General features: G+C 36.3%; 4 protein-coding genes across 6 annotated transcripts in view; 1 reads left to right on the top strand and 3 right to left on the bottom strand.

Moving 5' to 3' along the window:
- Positions 1-20950, bottom strand: part of LOC131015234 (probable glycosyltransferase At3g07620) — a 1181237-nt gene that overhangs the window by 1011715 nt on the left and 148572 nt on the right. The gene's annotated exons all lie outside the window — the stretch shown is intronic.
- Positions 791-6079, bottom strand: LOC131015220 (uncharacterized). Of its 2 annotated transcripts, XM_057943510.1 has the most exons (6): positions 5869-6016; positions 4188-5089; positions 2933-4107; positions 2690-2810; positions 1827-1886; positions 791-1748 (listed from the first exon to the last, which is right to left on the bottom strand). In XM_057943510.1, exons 2-6 carry the CDS (start codon positions 4242-4244, stop codon positions 867-869), a joined length of 2295 nt encoding a protein of 764 aa, XP_057799493.1. In that variant the 5' UTR covers positions 4245-5089; positions 5869-6016; the 3' UTR covers positions 791-866. The 2 variants fall into 2 exon arrangements, with proteins under 2 accessions (XP_057799493.1, XP_057799492.1); XM_057943509.1 differs by having other exon boundaries at positions 2933-5089; positions 5869-6079.
- On the bottom strand, positions 10252-13848 carry LOC131015267 (E3 ubiquitin-protein ligase At1g63170). The gene is made up of 5 exons (XM_057943585.1): positions 13683-13848; positions 12216-13022; positions 11299-11424; positions 10921-11206; positions 10252-10799 (listed from the first exon to the last, which is right to left on the bottom strand). Exons 2-5 carry the CDS (start codon positions 12872-12874, stop codon positions 10590-10592), a joined length of 1281 nt encoding a protein of 426 aa, XP_057799568.1. The 5' UTR covers positions 12875-13022; positions 13683-13848; the 3' UTR covers positions 10252-10589.
- On the top strand, positions 17282-20754 carry LOC131015257 (serine/threonine protein phosphatase 2A 57 kDa regulatory subunit B' kappa isoform-like). Of its 2 annotated transcripts, XM_057943572.1 has the most exons (3): positions 17316-17872; positions 17951-19385; positions 20083-20754. In XM_057943572.1, the coding sequence occupies exons 2-3, from the start codon at positions 18270-18272 to the stop codon at positions 20419-20421; spliced, it is 1455 nt and encodes a 484-aa protein (XP_057799555.1). In that variant the 5' UTR covers positions 17316-17872; positions 17951-18269; the 3' UTR covers positions 20422-20754. The 2 variants fall into 2 exon arrangements, with proteins under 2 accessions (XP_057799554.1, XP_057799555.1); XM_057943571.1 differs by having other exon boundaries at positions 17282-19385.

The raw sequence follows: 20950 nt of genomic DNA, 5'->3' as shown, positions 1-20950 counted from the left end.
TATACGAAGGAACCTAGCAGGTTTCATTAGTGGAAAGTTACCAAATATGTCCAATTTTGAAGAAAGTCATTATGCTGGGAAGTTGATACAATAGGAAAGAAGACATAAATAGAAGTTTGGTATCTTTGCACCATCAGAAAATGCAGTTAAATTCTACTCCAACACAAAGAAGTCAAGTCTATTTTTGGATCATGAAAATGGTAGTTTCAAATTTGGGGGCTCAATTCTATGGGGGATTTAGATATAATTTAATCTTAAACCCGAAACCTAAAACCCTACATGTCACGTGTATATTGATAATGTTACACATATATTGACTTATCTAAGAAAAATAATCGTCCCGATCAATGATCAATTTAATCCTAAACTCGAAACCTAAAATTCTACAATTTGATCAAATGATCAAGACATTGTTAAAAAAAACGAGTTTTCTCAAATGAAATGAAATTTGAAATCCTATTATGGTGTTTCGACCCGTGACTTAATCTCGAGATAATGTCACAAAATTTATATTGAATAATTTTAATCCCACTTAATCTTGAGTAATCTCAAATCAATATCAATGTCAATATAAACCGACCCTATGAGCACCACATCATACACTTTTTGACTCTTCTAAATGATGGGTAATAAATACGTTTCTCATATAATTCCTTCATTTATTTTTCGCATTTTGTTTCCGATTATTATAAGTGTTTAAATCATTTAACTAGAAACGACTACACAACATAAAAAAGTAAGATACGAGAGAGATGGACAGCCTAACTAAAATAACTGAAAAGCGTAAACCTAAAACAAGAAACAGAACTAAGGTTAAGGGAAGAAAAAATAAACATCAAAATTTATTTACAATGGTGAAAAGCTAACTAGTATTGCCTCCATCTCGAACCATGCCGGTAACCCGGCTGCGGCGGCGGTGCTGCCCAAGCACCACCCGGCGGTGCGAGGTGTCCCAGCCCACCCGGCCGCGGCAGCTGGCTCATCGCAGGAGACGTACGACTATCACTAGGATGCACATGCAACGGCAGCTGATGGCCGTGAGCCACCGCGTAAGGCTGGTGGTGCGGCGGCGGTTGTGGTGCCTGCGGCCGCCACTCCGGTATATCGTCGTCGTCGTCATCGTTCCAAGGTTCAATTCCAATTCCCAAACTCCTATTATCTACACCCACACTCTTACTGGCCACACTAGGCCCATCCTGCCCATATTTCTTGATAAGCTCTCTCACATCTTCCACCGGCCGCGCAGTCGTCTTTTTCAACGCGTGGAGTGAATTACGAGACGTAACACGAGACGCCGAGGACGGGTTCAAGTCCCCCGAGAAGTTGAATTCGGGTAAATCGTCGTCGTCCTTCGCTACCGCCGCCGCCGCGCCGGGGCCGAACCCGGGTGGGACGTCGTCGTCGTCCTCGTCCGCCGGCGGCTGGGGTTGCCTAGTTAGGGTATTGGGGTTAACATTTGGGGAGTCTTGAACCCTCTTAGGCGGGGCACCAAAGGGTTGCTTTTTCAAGCTGTGTTTTTGGTGCGACGATGAATTAGGTGATATTGTGTTGCTTATATGAGCTCTTCTCCATACAACTACACCAATTAGTCCGTTTTCGAAGGATTCTTCGGTCCCCGGCCGCTCCCGGAGTATATGCTTGTTCAACATCTCGAACATTCTAGAAGCCGGCGGGCAGAGGTAAAGCTCGACGCCGGCGACTGGCTCCGCATACCCCAATCTCTCGTCGCCAACATATGAGTTAATAGCCTGCACCAGAACATGATCATCTGCTTAAGTTCAACAATCTAGAGAGAGAGAAAGAGTGAGAGAGAGAGAGAGTTTTACCTCAGTAAGATTAGAACGCTGCTCCTCCGATGATTTATCCCTCAAAATGAAGTGAAGAACCTGCAGAAGGAAAGGGTGGGTTTAATTAGCAAGCATAGTAGCATTTCATATTTCATATGTACAAGTAAATAAAGAAGCAATACTAAATTAAAACATTTTTTGTGCATTAATTATGACCTGTTTATGATAACACACAAGCCCTGTATCTATGTACTCGACGTATTGCACATTTAATGAACATATTCATCTAGAAATAAAGCTGAGTTGGTGTCGTAGTTACAGTTTACAGAATTAAATTGGTACTACAATAATTCGTCATTTAACACATTCATTGCTCTAATTAAACAACCTAAACTAACTATCAAGTTACATGAAATAGAATGAGGCAGCAATTATTTGCATTTGCCCAATAACAAGTTTCTTTCTATACAAAATACAATCTTTACAAATGCCGTCGCACAATCAATTCATTTAAATCTAGAAAAGGCCAATTAAAACAATCTTTGAAAACCAAGAACACCTCCATTTTAACAGAGAGCATTGCGCTGCTATTTTACATGTTAATGGTGATTAATGAATCACTGGAAAACTGTTGTAGCAACTATTCTTCAAAGGTTTAATTCTTTTTAATTCTTTGACAAAAAAATCAAGGTAGAATCTCCCGCAAGGAACCTGGTAAAACATGTGATAAAACATTGATATATTTTGTAGAATTTTTCATCACTACTGCTTTTATACATCCAAACTAAAACTAGGTAAAGATTAAGGTAATTAGGCATCAGTGCTGGGAGGCCACATTGCCTTCTCTGCAGGCAAAAAGCCAAGGAATTAGTTACAAGGAAAAGGAGAAGGCCTTGATATACCATGACTGCACGTGTTCGCGACATGGGGAGTTCTTGGAGAAATTTTTCGAATGCATCGAGTCTAACTCTGCCCTTGATCTCGAGAGAGGTAGGCCACTCCTTCGTTGATGTCTTCTCACCACTGTTAATTACAAAGTTAAAGATCAGAGCAAAGGTATTGGAAATTTAGCTTAATGTAATGGGAATTTGGTTAGATAACGGAAGAGCAAACAGCTTGTAGTTTTGAACCAAAAATGCACAAACCTGTAAAATAGTCCACCAACTGTGACTGTGGATGATATGTTGAGCTGAAGAATACCATTCCAGACAAAATCAGCATTCGGTACATCACTAGGACGAACTGCTTGTTTTGCGGGACTACCACTCAAATCCTTCATCGTGTCAGGTTTCTTGACAGAAGAAGCCTTTTTGGAGGTAACATCTTTACGTATGTCTGAAGCTCGATTGGAAGCCCTCAAGTTGATAGCACGTTTTGGGCTTTCTCCAGATGATATAGGAGACTTCTTCCCTGCATCTCCAGACAGATCCTCAAATGGAGGTTCATTATTAAGGGACTCCATAAACTCATCCAACGAAACGATTGGAGGCAAGTCAGAATCCTTCAGTTCATCCACCATCATTCCTTGCATTGGATCAGTTCCATCTGTCTGAATAATCAGGCTGCCCGGGAAATCCTGGCCATCTGAACTGCTCCCTTGGCCTACCACCTTTTCTTTATCTTTAATACTAGCCCCAGAAGGAGAATGAGATTCGACAGCCTTTTTCCGCTGAGGTCGTGTCAACAAAGAAGTCCCAGCAGATACCTCTGCAACAATGGCATCATCATGCTCCACTTCTACCTGAAACTCACCCTTGTGTGTTTTCCTGACCAAACGTCTTATATCAACCTCAGTATCAGGCAAAACTTTCATTTGTGCCAACTCTTCTGCTTTTGCCATACGCCACTCTGTTAACTCCTTGGAAGCAAGCTCTTCGGCTGTCATTGAGCATAGCCTTTCTGGAGATATTTTGCCAGACATGACTCTTTCTCTCAATTCTGGATTGTTACGATCTTTGAGGTTGAACAAAAGAGACCTGCCTTTCTCTCTATATTTTTTGTTCACATCACCAAATAATTTAAAAAGCTCAGCTTCAACTTTGAAAGCCAAATCTTCTGGTGTCAACGTTGCAACCTCTTGTTTGTGCCCCAGAGCTTCCTCTTTCAAAGACTTTTCAGCATGCTGACTTTCCTTACCCTCTCCCATATGCATATCAAAATCAAATGCCCAAGAAAGCCCATTGCCCTGCAAAAGATCATCTTTAACAAAGAAGTTATCTCCAAATGGAACATCCTCATCAGGCAAACTATACTGGAACCCCTGGAAAGCCTGCGCTCCATTCCCCCTGCTTCCACCATGAGGCAGCTCAGCAGTAAACACCTGAGAACCACTGGCTTTGGTAAGCGTGGTCAATTCATTTGAAGGGAAAACTTCTGCGGAACCAGAAACAGGAACCTGACCTCCCTCACTAGAACCAGAGACATGAGAATCCCGCGAGTCGATGGGATTATGTGCATCCCTCTGGTTTTTCTCAGTTATCAAAGCATTGTCCTGGTTCGGACATGCCAAAGCCAATGCCGCAGCCAAAGATTCCCTCATTTTCGACCTTATGCCTTCTGATGACTCTGACCGGACCTTGGATGCTGATTCAATTTTAGTAGTTTGCCGTTTTCCAGTTTGCCCCCGTTGTAAGCCAGACTTACCTGACATGGAGTCATTCCGCATCATTTTCTTGATAGGTTGAGTAGGTGTAACTGGAGAGCCCAATCGAGGCTGCGATTGTGCAGTTCTCTTTTGATGTGCAGAAGGCTGCAGGAATCCGGGAGAATTAGCATCAGATCCCACATGTGCTGGCCGCTTGTGAGGCTGTGCCATTTGCTGAGAAGTAGCATTGTTTGACAGAGGCTCCGCCTCAGCCTTCCGTTTAAAAGGGAATGAAGCCTTCTGTCCAGCTACACTGTTCGGCGAACTTGCATGCTCAGGACCTAGCTGGTTCGACATCCAGACTTGGTTTGATCCCATACTAACACCTGAAGATTCATTATGCCCCAAGATATTATTCGACATCATCGAGGTATTGAACCCAGAGTCACCGGAGAGTGACTCTAATAGACCACTTTGATCTGTTGGTACATAAAAATGATGTGATTCAGGATTGCATGACACCTCGCCTACCATTTTCATAGGCATCTCTGGAACTGGAAACTCCAGAGAGCTAGAACCATGCTCCATCTGAACCAACTGCCTACCTGAGATTGGGTACTGAGAAACCAAATTGTTGGACATGATGCACCAACGATGTAGAACATAAGCAAAAACCACAAATATAGATGTGATTGATTTGCTGATCCTCCAATTCGACCTGCACGTGCAATAGCATGCATCTTAGTAATGTCAAGTCATGCTGATAACAAACAGATAAGCATGTTTGGCTTAACACCTAAAAGAATTTCACACCAGAGTCCATAATCTACCACATGCACATAGAATTCAACATATCACAACCAGATATGCAATCTACTGAATAAAGAGACTACCTGTAGAATGAAAATCTGTTACATGAAAAAGGATTTCCAATCAATGAAAGAAAACATAGTAGCTATTTCCAAATACAAATAGGCAAACGAAAAATGAAAATAAGAAACCGAATTTGAAAAAACAAAAAAATTAATGCTTGACCTGAACAAGCAGAGACGCGAAACACACCCCCATCACCCGCGAAAAACAAAATTGTCAAAATTTGCACGGATGACCAAATACAATCGTAAATTCAAGCTCAAACATCGATGATATAAAAGAATTTAAACATGAACCACTTGTTGATAAATCCGAACCACCTGATGAGCCCTAATTTCATATCCTTGACCGCGAAAACCAACTCACGTCTTATGACACTGGAATAAGTTGTTATCGGTTTTGCTTAATCAATCCAAACATCATTTTGATTAAGTCAGACTGAAAACAAAAGATTCATTTGGTTCTTAAAACCCTATCCTATCCCTACATTAACAACCGACGAAGAAACCCCAAATTCAAATCAATTTTCTCAAATTTCGACCCACTGGTATGCATAAACAGATAGGAATTTTCAGGATACATGCAGCAGATGCATAAATGTGGGAATAAAGTGTAGAACTTTACCTAATGGAGGCAGAAAATGTGAATTTACGAATGAAGACAACGAAACAGCTGAGTGATGAATACAAGCATTTCTTCGTAAGTATAGATGTGTGTGTGAGAGAGAGAGAGAGGAGAGAGAGAAGAAACCCTAGAAAGATAAGCAAATGTTTGATGTGCGTGCCATTTATGGTAGTCGAGAAAGCGCTAACGGAAGTCGAACTCGTGATTATAAGGTGACACGTTATCCGTGTCAGCTGGCATACAAATAATTTTCTTTTCTATTTTTTAATACTTCTATTTTTGTTGAAAAAAGAGAAAATTGACTACTATACATTTTTTCTTTTTCTTTTTTCCTTTTTTTTTGGGTGGGTGAGGAAATCTCACTTCGCATATACTAAAAAATCAAATTTGAATAAATAAATGTTATTAGGGCGAAAAAGTTTGAAAGATGTAATATTAAACATTTCACTATTAAGTTATCTACGTTGTTCATTTGATACTTGATAGTCCGTATCAAAATTTCAGCCAACTGAGAGGTGACATGACTCGTCGAAAGTGATCTGGCAATTAAGAAAAAAAAAATTACATTACTCCCTCCGTCACATAAATAATGATCTGTTTTCTTTTTGAATTGTCCCACATATAACGACATGTTTCCTTTTTGAGCTATAATTAACACTTAAACATATAATTTTAAATCATATTAAAATTTGAACTCTTAGTGAAATATTGAATTGGATTATAAATTGAACAGCGCAGATAAATTCAGACTATATTTGTAATTTTTGTAATTCGAACTAAAAAGTTACAATAAGATCAAAATTTAGATTATTTTTTAATGATAACCCTTATATTTTTTAATTTTAAGAAAAATTACATACTATTTAATGTTTGAAGCCAAATATTTTAATCACACGATCTCTAAAATTTATTTATCCAACAAAAAAATCGTACAATTTAGTATGTGAAAGAACATGTATCATTATATTACATTACAAGTACATAAATCCATTTTTTTTTTCATCCTGAAATACACAACAATATTCTTGACAATTCACATTATCATAGGCAAAGAACACTTATAGATCAAACTACAGCAGAATCTAATCCAACAACACCAAAACCATGACATAGGGCTGCAATTTCAGCCCCAAACCATGAAATGGAATTGCAATTTCGGCCCAATTGCAAAAATAGCCCAATTTATCACAACAAGAATGGAAATATATCTATATAGGAGTATAAAAGATGAGTTTTCTCCCTCCATTTTTTCCCGCCATTTTTTCTCTCTCTCTTCTCCCATCAATTTTTTCATTATTTTTCATCTCTTTTTTCTTTTACAATTTTAATACTTTTTTAAATAATATCAAATTTAATTTATGAAGAAATATTTAATAAGCATCTTATATTTAAGTTTGTAACAAAATATTTAATATGGTATAAAAATTATTAAAAATAAATTTAAAACAAATATGTTCCTAAAATTTTAAAATATTCTATTTTTTTTTTCTCTTTGTTAAAATTTTACAATTCTTTTATTTTCGTCTGTGTATGAAAATATTTATTTGTATGAAAAAATTGATGGGAGAAGAAAGAGAAAAAATGGAGGGAAAAAACACCCCTTTTATATATTATATAAATTTAAAAATAATGAATTTCGTAATTTTGTGAAAGAAATTTTGTTTATGGGTTTAATTGTAGTACTTAATGAACTTTGGGGTGTTAGTTGCTATCAATGTTATGTTAGGGGCTTAAGTGTAGTTGGGGTGGTAACGTTAGGGTGTTTTTGCATATTAACTCTTTAATATAATGTGTATATATCATATCATCTTAAATTTTTTCATGTATGTCTTGATTAAGACGAAATTAAAATTAAGGGCAAATTCTGAAATGAGCTAATGTTTATGTATTTATACTACAACTTTATATAGCTAAAAAAATATATCAAAATTCACTAATAATTTTTGGATTTACAATCAATTAACGCCTCAAAAAAATATGTTGTAAAATGAAAATTAGTAAAAAAATAATTAAAAATTCCAAAAACCCTTTCAAGACCAATAGAAAATTTGAAAGAAAAATATCTAAATATTTTGGTGGAAATTTTAAATAGATAATAATAATCATTAGATAAAAAGGTTTTGTCAAGTTCTCGGTCATTGATTTGATATGCCTCCAATTATAAGATGATTTCATTTTTATTTTAAGGCCACTATCTTCATTCTAAATATAATATTTTAAAATATAATTTTTTTGTTTTCACAAACTATAAGATGGTTTCATCTTCATTTTCATGCTACTATATTCACATACTATAATATTCTAAAATATAATTTTGTTTTACTATTTTAATTAAATAAGTATCACCGTGCATCGCACGGAAGTAATACTAGTTCCAAAATCAAAGCAGAGAACTGATATCACTAAACACCACAAATTCAACAAACTTGCCCAAAAAAGATCCAATCTACAACGCGGAGGAAAAGGAAAATTGGAGCGAGCTCAAAAACACATTTGGAGAATTTTGATTGTGCAAATTCAAGAAGCAGTTGTATACGGCAGATACCAACTATGGCTCTGGGAGAGGGAGTTGTTGTTGCAGCATCACTTGCCTGACCTCCGCAGTATGTGGAATGAAGATGCAATCCGCGTTGTGAACATTAATTAGTTCTGCAACAGCGGGAACATCACCCACTACCATCACCCTAGCCCTGCCTGCAGCGGCAAGTTGATCACGAATCTTCCTTTTCTTGGATTCAATTTTGCGGCTCCGCGCCCTTAAATCTTGAACCCGGCGGTTGGCGGCTGCGACTTGGGCATTCAATTGAACCACATTCGTATTTTGCAACCCAAGTTGGTGATCTACTGCTCCTTCTTGCCGGAATTCAATACAGTAAGCCGACAGAAGCCCCGTGCCGACATTAGTGTCGGGGTTGTTGTCCATGATGAAAGCCAGAAACAAATGGCGAGAGCGCGCGCGAGAGAGAGGGGTAAATCAAGAACGAGCGAGAGAGAGCAAGGGTAAATCAAGAACGAAATAAAGAACTTATTATATAACATCAACGGAAATCTTTGTGTTGGGTTTAATTTGCGATAGAGAGAGAGGGGGTAAGAGGGTGTTTGGCTGAGTTTATAATCTCCTCAAAACAGCTTATAAGCTGTTTAGGAGCTTATAAGCTCCTCTAAAGTGTTTGGCCAAATAAGCTCTCAAATAGCTTATAAGCTCCAAAAATAAACTTCAAGAGCTTATAAGCTTCCCAAAAAATAAGTTCCTCTATCCCAATTTATTTTTTTATAATCTCATATGCAATAATCATTTTACAAATTTTTTTCAACTATAATTTATTATTTTCATTATATATCATTCAAGTTCATTTTTCTTCGATTTTCTCTCTCTAAAAAAATATTTTCTCTCTAGCTTATAAGCTTAATTATCCAAACACTTTGACAATTTATAAGCTCTTAAAAATTACATCTTATAAGCTCTTGAAACATCTTATAAGCTCCAAGAGCTTATAAGCTCTTTAAAATAAGCTTACCCAAACACCCTCTAAATCAAGAACGAGCGAGAGAGAGAGCGGGGGTAAATCAAGAACGAAATAAAGAACTTATTATACAACATCAACGGAAATCTTAGTGTTGGGTTTAATTTAGTTGGAAGTAAATAAAACAGTTAATTCAAATTTATCTCCATATGCAATTATGAATTCCCATCATCATTTCCAATTAAAAAAATGAATTTAATTTCCATCATTTTTTGTATATAATTAATTTAATTTTATCAATTACTTTAATATAAGGTTATAATGGTAAATTAATTATTTAATTTAAAACTGCCACCCCCGCTGCTACCGGGTGCAAGCAAAGTTCGCCTTTCCGCTGTGCTCGACTGAACGACGCAGCATGACCTTCTCCTCTCTAAGCTAAGTCTTCTACCTTTTGCATGGAAATCTATTATCGATTAAAATTATAAGGTCTTCTGTCCAAGTCCTCATTGCAAATCCAATTTAGTGAGTTTATGTGGGGGATTGGATTGTTTGCATGTGTATTGTTGGGATTACTTACTAGGCCTTACTTGAATTTCGATGATTGGGTTTAGTCTTACGACGGCATGCTTCATTTTTGGGCTATAATTAACACTTAAACATATGATTTTAAATCAGATTAAAATTTGAACTCTTAGTGAAATATTGAATTGGACTATAAATTGAACAACGCTGATAAATTCAGACAATATTTGTAATTTTTGTAATTCAGACTAAAAAGTTACAATAAGACGAAAATTTAGACTATTTTTTAATGATAACCCTTATATTTTTTAATGTTACTATTTAATGTTTGAAGCCAAATATTTAAATCACACGATCTCTAAAATTTATTTATCCAACAAAAAAAATCGTACAATTTAGTATGTGAAAGAACATGTATCATTATATTACATTACAAGTACATAAATCCATTTTTTTTCATCCTGAAATACACAACAATATTCTTGACAATTCACATTATCTTAGGCAAAGAACACTTATACATCAAACTACAGCAGAATCTAATCCAACAACACCAAAACCATGACATAGGGCTGCAATTTCAGCCCCAAACCATGAAATGGAATTGCAATTTCGGCCCGAAACCCACGAAATAGGATTGTATGTTCGGGCCTCACCACGATCGACTATGCACAACTGACAAAAGAACACTTTGTAAGACCGTCCGGGCTATTGTTTCGCGCTCCTTTTTCCTCAGCGATACAGCATGGTGCTGTTTCGTAGGCTGGCTGTTGCTTCAGTGAGCGAGCTGAAAATGGTATCACCAACCTCGGCTTTGCAGAGTGGGCATGTGGCGTTGATTTTCAGCCATTTATCTACGCAGTCCTTGTGGAAGAAATGAGTGCACGGCAGTTCCTTGAGTTCATCGTTGTTGACATATTTCGCTAAGCAAATGCAGCAAACCTGTGGAGGAGAGCATAATTCAGAGGTTATATACATTTGCAGATATTGTATCAGCAATCAAATGGCTGAATGAGAATAAAACTGAATCGCGTTGTTTGAGATAGAGATATGAGAAGCTTACTGCGTCCTCTCCTGAGATTGCACGCTCTTTCTCCGTTCCAGCAGCCACTATCCCACCCTCGGGTGCATTAGAACTATGTTCCTTACTGCCCTTGCTTTTCTTCATTTTAAATTTATATGTTGGTAGAGAGTTAATCGAATCTTGAGTAGCTCCTCGATTCTGAGAAAAATCTTCTCTGATGCCCAGAACTGATATTATACAAGGGAGGCAGCAGCAGATTGTAGCACACAGAATAAAAGGCATAGCATATCCGATACAGCTGAAGGTCAGAAACACTATGCACAACCTGCAAGTGGAAAATTTGCAAACAAATCGAGAACATTAGATAAGAAATGCTTTCCATGCATGCTAGATCTAGCCGAGTATATTTTCTCATACCTGTATAAATTGGGAGCTTCAGAGGAAGACGAGTGGCCCCCGAAAATCCATACATTTCCAACGACAAACCACACAGCAAAGAAGCAGTCCAAAGCCATCTTGAAATATTCGACAAATACCTTAAGCCTGAAACAGTAAACGCAGCTATTAGGCTGCCTAAGTAGAAGTACTTGAAATATCAAGAGAAAGTTTTCGTAGGACTCCTAGATTGGCTCTACGTGGAAAAAGTTGACACAGCTTCCAAAGGCAACATGGCTTCTTCTTAGGCTACAGGACTGGCAAAAGATACCCAATGTTACAGCTATGTTGAGGAAGAAGCATGTAGAACTGGTTAGCTAGAATATGAGCCACATCAAGTATACAGAGTAATCATGTAGAACTGGTTAGCTAGAATATGAGCCACATCAAGTATACAGAGTAATGCCCCAATAAACATTTCCATAAGATGTTGTACCATTTCTATTTTATTACCTACGTCTTATAAACAGGTTAAAAGCAGCTTCAATATAAAGTCAGCTTCCCCTCCCCAACCCAACCAAACAGAAGAAAAAACAAATAAAAATTAATAATTCCAGCAGAATGTCTCGTAAGTCTTTAGCAACCCCCCCCCCCCCCCTCTTTTCCCGGCCCACCCCTGATATCCAGTGAACATTACAAATTACAATAATCTGGTATAAGTAATTGGGGGACTAGATAGAGAAGAAACAATCTTCGGAAATGATACTAAAATTTCGCTGATTGAACATAAGCTTCTCCATAACATGTTACCCAACTTTTCCTTTATTCTGACAACCACATAAGGATTAGATAAACTTTTCCATCACTGCAATTCAGAAACTTTTATTTCATGAAAATGACAAGTCAAAAGAAGTTGTATAGCATTCCAATCCTAAATGCTCGAATACAACAACCATTACCTTGAATTCGGTAATCCATTATTCTGAGTGCTTCTAGTTGATGTACCAGTTGTCCAGCTATCTTCTCTGCTTATTGACCTCCTCGCGAAAGGAACAGCAGAGTTATTGCTAAGGGAAGCATCTTGTCCATTTTGAGATGAGTCCTGCTCAGGACTTTGATTACGATATTTAAAACGCCAATATAGAAGGGGAAGTATCGCCAAACAACCAGATGCATATCCAACAACCCATGCTCTCAAAGGAGCACGAGGCTTCTCACTTCTGGACAGGGACAAGACAACAATAGCTGCTATAATTTGGCTGACTGTTAATACTAGCTCAACAGATATCCATAAACCAGAATTTAATGGACTTCTTTGTCGGCTGCGAGTATTTCCTCTACGACTTAGTGATGAACTCCTTGAGTTTGACCCACCGGCAGTAAAAGGTTGAGGCTGATAAAGGGGAACCCTTGAACTAGTAGATGGCAGGTCTTCACTCCTTTGCTGCTCCAAACCAGTTGATGGCCTTTCATGGGATGAATTAGATGAAGAAGCAGTACCACTGCCTGTTATGTCAATAACGTGTTCGGTATCGCTGCGACTGTCAGCTCCTTCCATTAACAAATCGGCTTCGTCAGTTGAACTCTTATGATGATGTCCCAGTATGGGAAAAGCCATTCAAGTCTGCCAACCCTAGACGACACTCCGAAAACATGGGACAACAGGCTAGTGAAAAACCTTCAGAATTTAGCTCCCTTCCTAGTATGCTGAATGAAGATTGAGCAGCAATAATCTCTCAGAGCTTAAGGGCGTTGATTGACCTTATCTGTTCACAGCACATAAAGGCATAAATAAAGCATAAACATTAGAAGCTAACTCATTCCATTTATACACTCATACACAATGCCGATTCCCTTTTTCATAACAAAAATTACAGAACAAGGCACTCAGTACATATATTCTTTCTTCGACGTTAGTTCACCGTTCCTGTCACAATATCTACATCTCCTCAAACCAAACAAAATAAAGCCAAATAAACACAGTAGAAAAGCTTTGGAGAAAGATTGTATCTCAATAGCTCAAAGAACAACGCTTATGATCTTCAATCGATACCGAATTCCGAAGCAGAAGTCTACCAACAGAATTAGTCTACACAATTCCAGTTACTAACACAAACAATTCCACGAGCTGAAAAGAACACCAAAAACCACCAAATAAAGCTGAACTACTTCAATTTTCCACAACCCAAGCCAATTCCCAACCCCTAAATTGCAACTTTTTCCACATTAGATCGTTGACCCTCCCCGTAATCCACGCCCACAGTCCAACACATAGTAAACTCAAAATCAAAATCTGAAACCGTATAGAATTGGAATAGTCAAACGAACTCATTAATCAATTCACCATTCACGAATTAAAACATCTGCAAAATCTATGTACTAAGAGCTAACAGGTAATCAAATTAATGAACAATTCAATTACTCACCTGAATGAAACAACTAAAACTAGGGTTTGACGAAAGCAGAGAATCAGAATAAATTTTTCTGGAAGAAGGAAGCTCGTTTTTGTTGATGGATTTATTCAAGCTACTTCTACAGTTGTTGTGCTTTTCATTTATTTATATATTTGGCGACTTTTTTCTTTATTTTTCTGGCTCATCTTTTTTACTATAATGGTTTTTAATTTTTATGACGTCATATTTTCCTCGCAATTCTTTTATTTGTTTATTTTTTTTCTTTCCTTTTTTCTGCGCCGTTCGATTTGGGACAGAGATTGCTTGGCATTATTGGGATTTTCAGTTTCAAAAAAAAAAAAAAACAATATTGGGATAATAAGATGTTTAATTACATTTTTACCCCTGATTAGGGGTTAGGTGAGTAATTAATTACCTTATTGATGATACAAATGCATCACGCACTTACTCCACTAAATCATGAAATATAACAATAATCTTATTCAATATTTTTTTCGTGACGTATACTTAAACAAATTAGTCTTTTTTTTACTAAGCATGTGTGTTGAATTAGAATACTATTATTTAAATATTTGATAGTGTCAAGCATATGTGTTGAATTAGAATACTACTATTATTTAAATATTTGATGGTGTCATTTTTAAATGGTCAATCGTACAAGTAAATTTAATTTATCATTATAAGTAAAATTGTAATTTTATTATTTATTGTGAGTGTGGGTTGTGGGCTCAAATGCGTCTATACTTATGTACTCTTATCAATTTTTATGACATTTTCTTTTTTCATTAATATTTATTTAATAAATGAATAAACGAATATAACTCCATTCGACGTGCATACTCCAAATGACATAATGATTACAACATCTATTATTTTAGAAGTCCAATATCAAATGAATAATTTTGAAAGGGTCATTTAACACACACACACACACACACACACATATATATATATATATATATATATATATATATATTTATTTATGAATTATGATAGGTGATTTGAACGCTCAATTACTAATTAAATTAGATATGTTTTATCAATTGAATTATGATTTTTTTTTGAGGAAATTGAATTATGATTTATTAACTCTTTTATATTACAAATGATAAGTTACAAGAGGAACATAAACATCCCAACACAAATTAACTTATCCAATTCTTTGTTTTTATTAGTTGGGAGTCCCATATTTGAATATTTGAAAGTATTGAACCCTAAATTGATTATTGAATTTTGCCCTTTTTATTATGTGTAGTTGATAGAATGTGGCAATTATTTGATGGTCCAATATTTGGATCAAATCATAAAAGTTGCATGGTATTTCAAATGTGCAAAAATCACGACAATTCAAAAGTGATTATTATGCCACGGGTATGATGATGGCTCACAACTCGAAAATATGAGAAACTATTTGTCACATGACATTTTGTCAAAAGATTGTTGCTACATAGAGATATTAATTTAGTCCAAAATTAACGAGTTAGATTCGAATAAATCGATAAAAAATAATGAATTATGGTTTAAATTTTTTAATAAAAAAACAATTGAATAACCCGAGCTTAATAAGACCAATTCGAAAATTAAGTGAGTTGACCCGATTATCGAAAATTTTCTTATTACTTGGTTATCAAATTTTATTACTTTAATTTTAAATTTTATAATGATGTTATTAATACTCTGGGAAATGTGTTTTATTTTCTTCAATGCAAAATACCAAAAAAGATAAGACACTTTTTTACATATCTAAAAGTCGAATAATAAGTTTTTCAAATCGGATTGGAAAAAATCACTAGTTTGAGTATGCTTGTAAAAGTGATTAATATATCACAAATTTTACTGTGCCAATGATTTATATTACCCTATCAAGACATTTAGCTTGATTGATTATACATGACTAATAAAATAAACAAAATTAAATTAAATATTTAATTTGCAAGATTTGGCCCGTGCCGTGATATATAATTTAGCCTGAACTTTAATCATTCAAATGAATAATTATTTATCACATTAAAATTAGATGATTATTTAATCATAATTCAATTCTATAAATTTTATTTAATCAATTCATCAGATCAAACTCCTTTAACATGATACTTGTAAGTGTCTTATTAAAATATTTAATCGAACATTTATAAGTATTATATAAAAGTGTGTGAGTGAGTCTCCATTCACACAGAAGATCTCCTCTTAATATAATTGTCTCGACATATACTTGAAGTATGAAAGATTGTGGAAAGTATCAAATATTGCTCATGAAAATGGATGAAATTACATTATTCGTCTTTTTTTATGCTTATCTTCACAATTGGAACCTGCACCATAACGACTGTATTCCTGCAAATATTTAATTATTCTTTTGTTTTGTCATTTTTTTTTAAGTTTGAAAATTCATCCAAATTGTATTGTTACTTATTTTTAAGCACCTTTGGGACTTTGAATGAGAATACTATTTTTATTTTAATTATTGATCTTACTCAAAGACTCGTGATTAATAAATAACAAATATCGCATTTATTGTCGACGTGTATGATGACTCAAAATCCAGCTTTATAATAAGTTAAAAACTTAAAATCTACAAGTCTTTGTTTGCAAATTTAATTGCTAAAAGCCATTTTCTTCTTATCACTTAAATTATCAATTCCTTTGTTATTTATTTATCGAGACATCATGTGTTATTATGTTACCAACTAACGATTTTTTCCTGTGTTCATGTAAAAAATTACAGCCATTAATTTTCGTGCATTAAATAAATCATCATTATTATATACATAGCTTGCAAATTACTACAAGACCTACAAATTAAATGTGACAGAATCATACTACAGTGTAAGTGAAATTATAAATTTTTGTTTCTATATGATGAATAAGCAAATTCGGTATGGTATCGCACCAAATTCTTAATTACATATATGCTTCATAAACTTACATTCAATGTAATACAATAAAATCCACCATAGAAATTGCAATAAAATAAAAATAAATTAATTATATTTCATGTCCCATACTTCTAGTATTATTCAAAAATGTCCCTAACTTTTATTCTCTTCGTCTCATCTTACTTGGCCTAGTTCTTTTCGACACGATTATTAAGAAGAGTAAGTATGTAGTATAAAATAGTGTAAACTATGTAGATCCATATTTATTATAGTGAAAAATTATTACTTAAAAAAAAAGAATTCATATGCAAAGTTGGGTGGGACGACCTCAAAAGGAAACTACATCAAATGAAGTGGGACTTAGAGAGTATTTTTTTTATTAGAAAATCCTCAATTTTCAGTATTTTCTAAAAAATATCTCGCTGTACAAAATTCGAAAAATGAATGATGAGTCACCTCGTTAGATTCTTAGGTGGAATGACGTCGATTTATCAGGTGAGACAAAAAGCAGATTTCACTTAAAAATTCGATCAGATGATTAATTGTTTCGCTGTTCAAATTTATATAGTGGGTTATTTTTTTTTTTAATGGAGTATTAAAACATGAAAATTATTTTTGAGAAAAATGGGAGTACAAGTTAGGATACAAAATATGATTTACCCAATAAAAATAAAAATAAGGTTTGGGGTGAATAAAAGAAAAGTTGAAAAATTTAGGGTGAGAAATGGTTTTTTCCCCAAATGAAATTAGAAACATTTGATAAAGAGTGGACCATAAGAAGGGGAAAGAAGGTAAGAAAAAGGCGAAATCCCATGTCATGGATGATGGTGGATCTGCACTCTGCACCACTGTGAAAAAAGCACAATCATCATCATTTCCATTTCCCCCAATTCCCAATTTCCAATTTGTTTTTCCTTCGCTTCCCATTTTGAATTCTTGAAACCAAAAAAAAACAAAAACAAAAAAGAAAACAGTGATGGAATTATTGAATTGACGACGCCCCTCTGTTTTTTCAGCCCATCAATGGCAAATTTCCTAGGTTTTTGGCACCCACGAACACAGACACCTTTATTGCACATATATAATACAATGTGTGTGTGTAACTGAAGATCCCAGCTTTTCCCCCCCCACGAATCTGCATGTGTGTGTGGTTTTTGCCATTTTTTCTTCCCAATTAATTTTCCCTCTCCTCGTTTTGGGGAATCCTAGGTTTTCTCTGGTTCTTTTTTTAGCCATTTGAAGGATTGATTCAGTTTCTCTCTCTAAACCCAGGAAAGAGAGCATTGTTACATACACATTTTTACATGCAGAGAGATATGTATGAATGTAAGCCATTTTGCTTTCACTTTTGAAATTATGGTTTCTGCCGTGGTGGGTTGTTTATTGGATTCTGGTTGGGTGCAGCTGAGGAAATTTGGGGGTGCATTGATGAATTTCTAGCTTCGGTTGAATCTATATGGAGCTATTTCGTTCAGAATTTGTGTAGAGATCTCGTATTTTATGTAATTTTATGCGATTGTATTAGGACATTCTCAAATTAGGGCTTGTTTTTCTCAGATCCCCAATTTTTTTTCATCATCCTTGGGTTGTTATTATGTTTCTGGGCTAGGTATACTTTACTCCAAAATGCCTTTAATTTGAAACCCTAAAGTTTCAGTCTTTTTTCTTTAGAGCTATATATTTTCAACTTTCCCTTGGAAAAAAAAAACCTCGAGAGCCCAGAATGTGGAAACAGATTCTTGGTAAATTGCCTCGGAAATCCCCGAAATCAGATCCTGATTCTCCAAGAAGCCCTAACCCGGGGCCGAATTCATCGTCTGCTGGCAACCCTGCTGCGAAAAGAGCTTCAGCTGCAGTCTTTCCGGCCTGTGTGATTGCTGGAATCGAGCCGTTGCTCGCGTTCAAGGACGTCCCGAGCTCAGAAAAGATGAATCTCTTCATAAGTAAGCTGAGTCTCTGCTGTGTAGTGTTTGATTTCACTGATCCCGTGAAGAATGTTCAAGAAAAGGAGCTTAAGCGAGCCACATTGCTCGAGCTGCTTGATTTCGTATCACAGAACCCCCCAAAATTCACAGAGCCCGCGATTTTGGCATCCTGCAAGATGTGCTCGGTTAACTTGTTTCGTGTTTTCCCACCAAGTACCCGGTCTAGTAGCTCGGGTTCAGGTGAGAATGACAATGATGACGAGCCAACATTTGATCCGGCCTGGTCGCACTTGCAGATAGTGTACGATTTCCTGCTCAAGTTTGTGACTTCGCCCTCTTTGGAAACTAAAGTCGCCAAGAAGTATATAAATTACTCGTTTATTCTGAGAATCATCGACTTGTTTGATTCAGAGGATCCCCGGGAAAGGGACTGTTTGAAGGCAATTCTCCACAGGGTATATGGGAAGTTTATGGTTCATCGTCCATTTATAAGGAAGTGTATGAGCAGCGTGTTCTATAGATTCGTGTTTGAGACGGAGAAACACAATGGGATTGCAGAGTTGTTGGAGATTTTTGGGAGTGTGATCACGGGATTCGCCTTGCCTCTAAAAGAGGAACACAAGATCTTTCTTTCGAGGGCACTGATTCCTCTGCACAAGCCAAAGTCACTGGGGGTTTACTTTCAGCAGCTGTCGTATTGTGTGAGTCAGTTTATTGAGAAGGAGCCGAAGCTGGCTAGTTGTGTGATTAAGGGGCTTTTGAAATATTGGCCCGTCACGAATAGCCAGAAGGAGGTGATGTTCTTGGGTCAATTGGAGGAGATTCTTGAAATAATTAACATGGCTGAGTTTCAAAAAGTCATGGTTCCGCTGTTTTGGCGTCTTGGCCACTGCATTAACAGCTACCATTTTCAGGTAACGGTTTCTTTCATCGCGTTTTGGAATTCAGCTCAACTTATTGAAATGATGGTGATGCACATAATTTGTTTTGTGGGATCTAGTGGCATATGCTTATATGATTTGTCTCTGGTTACATTATCTATGGGCAGCAGCCGTTTTTCCGAATATTGTTGAGCTTGCTTTCCCTACATTTAATCATTTTTGTATACTCTATGACAAGGCTGCAGGAATTGCTTGTTTTGAAGCTGGCTATGCTCGTTTCATCAAATTGTTAACTTTTTGTGCAACTTTTTCACCAAATTCAATAGGATCTTCTAAAATGTCATCGTCATAAATGTTACTCCATATGCTTACAGGTGCATAAAGATGAAGAGGTGTTATTAGAAGGGGGGACAGATCCAAGAATTGATCTATTTAAGGACGTCTTAACGAGCAGCAACAAAGAATTAGAAATCTTTAGGCGAACTGGTCCGGATGCTATTGATAAATGTTAAGTAGTGAAACATAATAGGCTTTAGACGTAGCCTAAACATAATAGGCTTTAGACGACGAAATGAAGTGCTTATTACCCTTCGAAAGAATCCTTTGCTACATGGAATCTCTTTTGCTTAGTGAAGTTATAGTTTGCTGATCGGTATATTTCACAATGACTTTGTTCTTGTTCTTGAGGCCTCATTTATTCTCTCAAGAGCTTCTCTATTTTCGTGCGCAGGTAGCCGAAAGGGCTCTTTTCCTGTGGAACAACGACCAAGTCGTGAACCTAATTGCGCACAACCGGCAAGTTATAGTGCCAATTGTGTTCCCAGCTCTGGAAAAAAACGCAGAGAACCACTGGAACCAGGCCGTCCTGAACTTGACCCTAAACGTGAAACGAATGCTGGCAGAGATGGACGACGCGCTGATTGTGGCCTGCATTGCAAGTTACAAGGAGGAGCAAGCCCGGAAAAAGTCCAACGTGGAGAGACGGAAGGAAGTGTGGGAGCGTCTAGAGAATGCCGCGAGCCTCCAGCCGGTGACAGGAAGGACTGCAGTTCTGGTAAGCTCAGTGTAGAGTGGTTGGGATTGTGTTTGCCATAGGGTTTTGTGGTGGGGGAACAAGAAGGAGGCGCGCCGGAATCGCCGTCGTTTGGCATGGTAAGGATGCCCAGCCCATTGATGTTAGAAACTCTTCCAAATCTGAATCTGCTGCTTCTCTTTAAATGTCTATGTCTATCTCTACCTCTTCCCCACAAAGGGCATGGGAAGGGTCTCTGCCTAGTTCATATTTTACTTGAACTAACTGTTATTTGTTAGTCTTTTCTTTTCTTTTTTTCCCTTTTTTTTGTTATCTTGTTTTCCTCCCCTTTTTTGGCCAACTTAATTATAATTATTATCTTGTATCTCTCATCTACACTCTGTGTGTGTGTGTGTGTGGTGTTTGGACTAGAAAATGAATAGCTTTGAAAATCAATGCTTTTTTATCAAACAAATAAAAGAGTGAATCTTAAAAATTAAAAGCAATTATTTTCCATTGATTTCTCAACCTCAATGTTATAGAGAAGGTAGAAAGTAATCTCAATGTAAATCATTCCTCTAAAATC

Source organism: Salvia miltiorrhiza, chromosome 3, assembly GCF_028751815.1.
Source record: "Salvia miltiorrhiza cultivar Shanhuang (shh) chromosome 3, IMPLAD_Smil_shh, whole genome shotgun sequence".
NCBI lineage: Eukaryota > Viridiplantae > Streptophyta > Magnoliopsida > Lamiales > Lamiaceae > Salvia > Salvia miltiorrhiza.
Note: the sequence above shows the minus strand (reverse complement) of the source record. Positions and strands in the feature narration are given on the sequence as shown.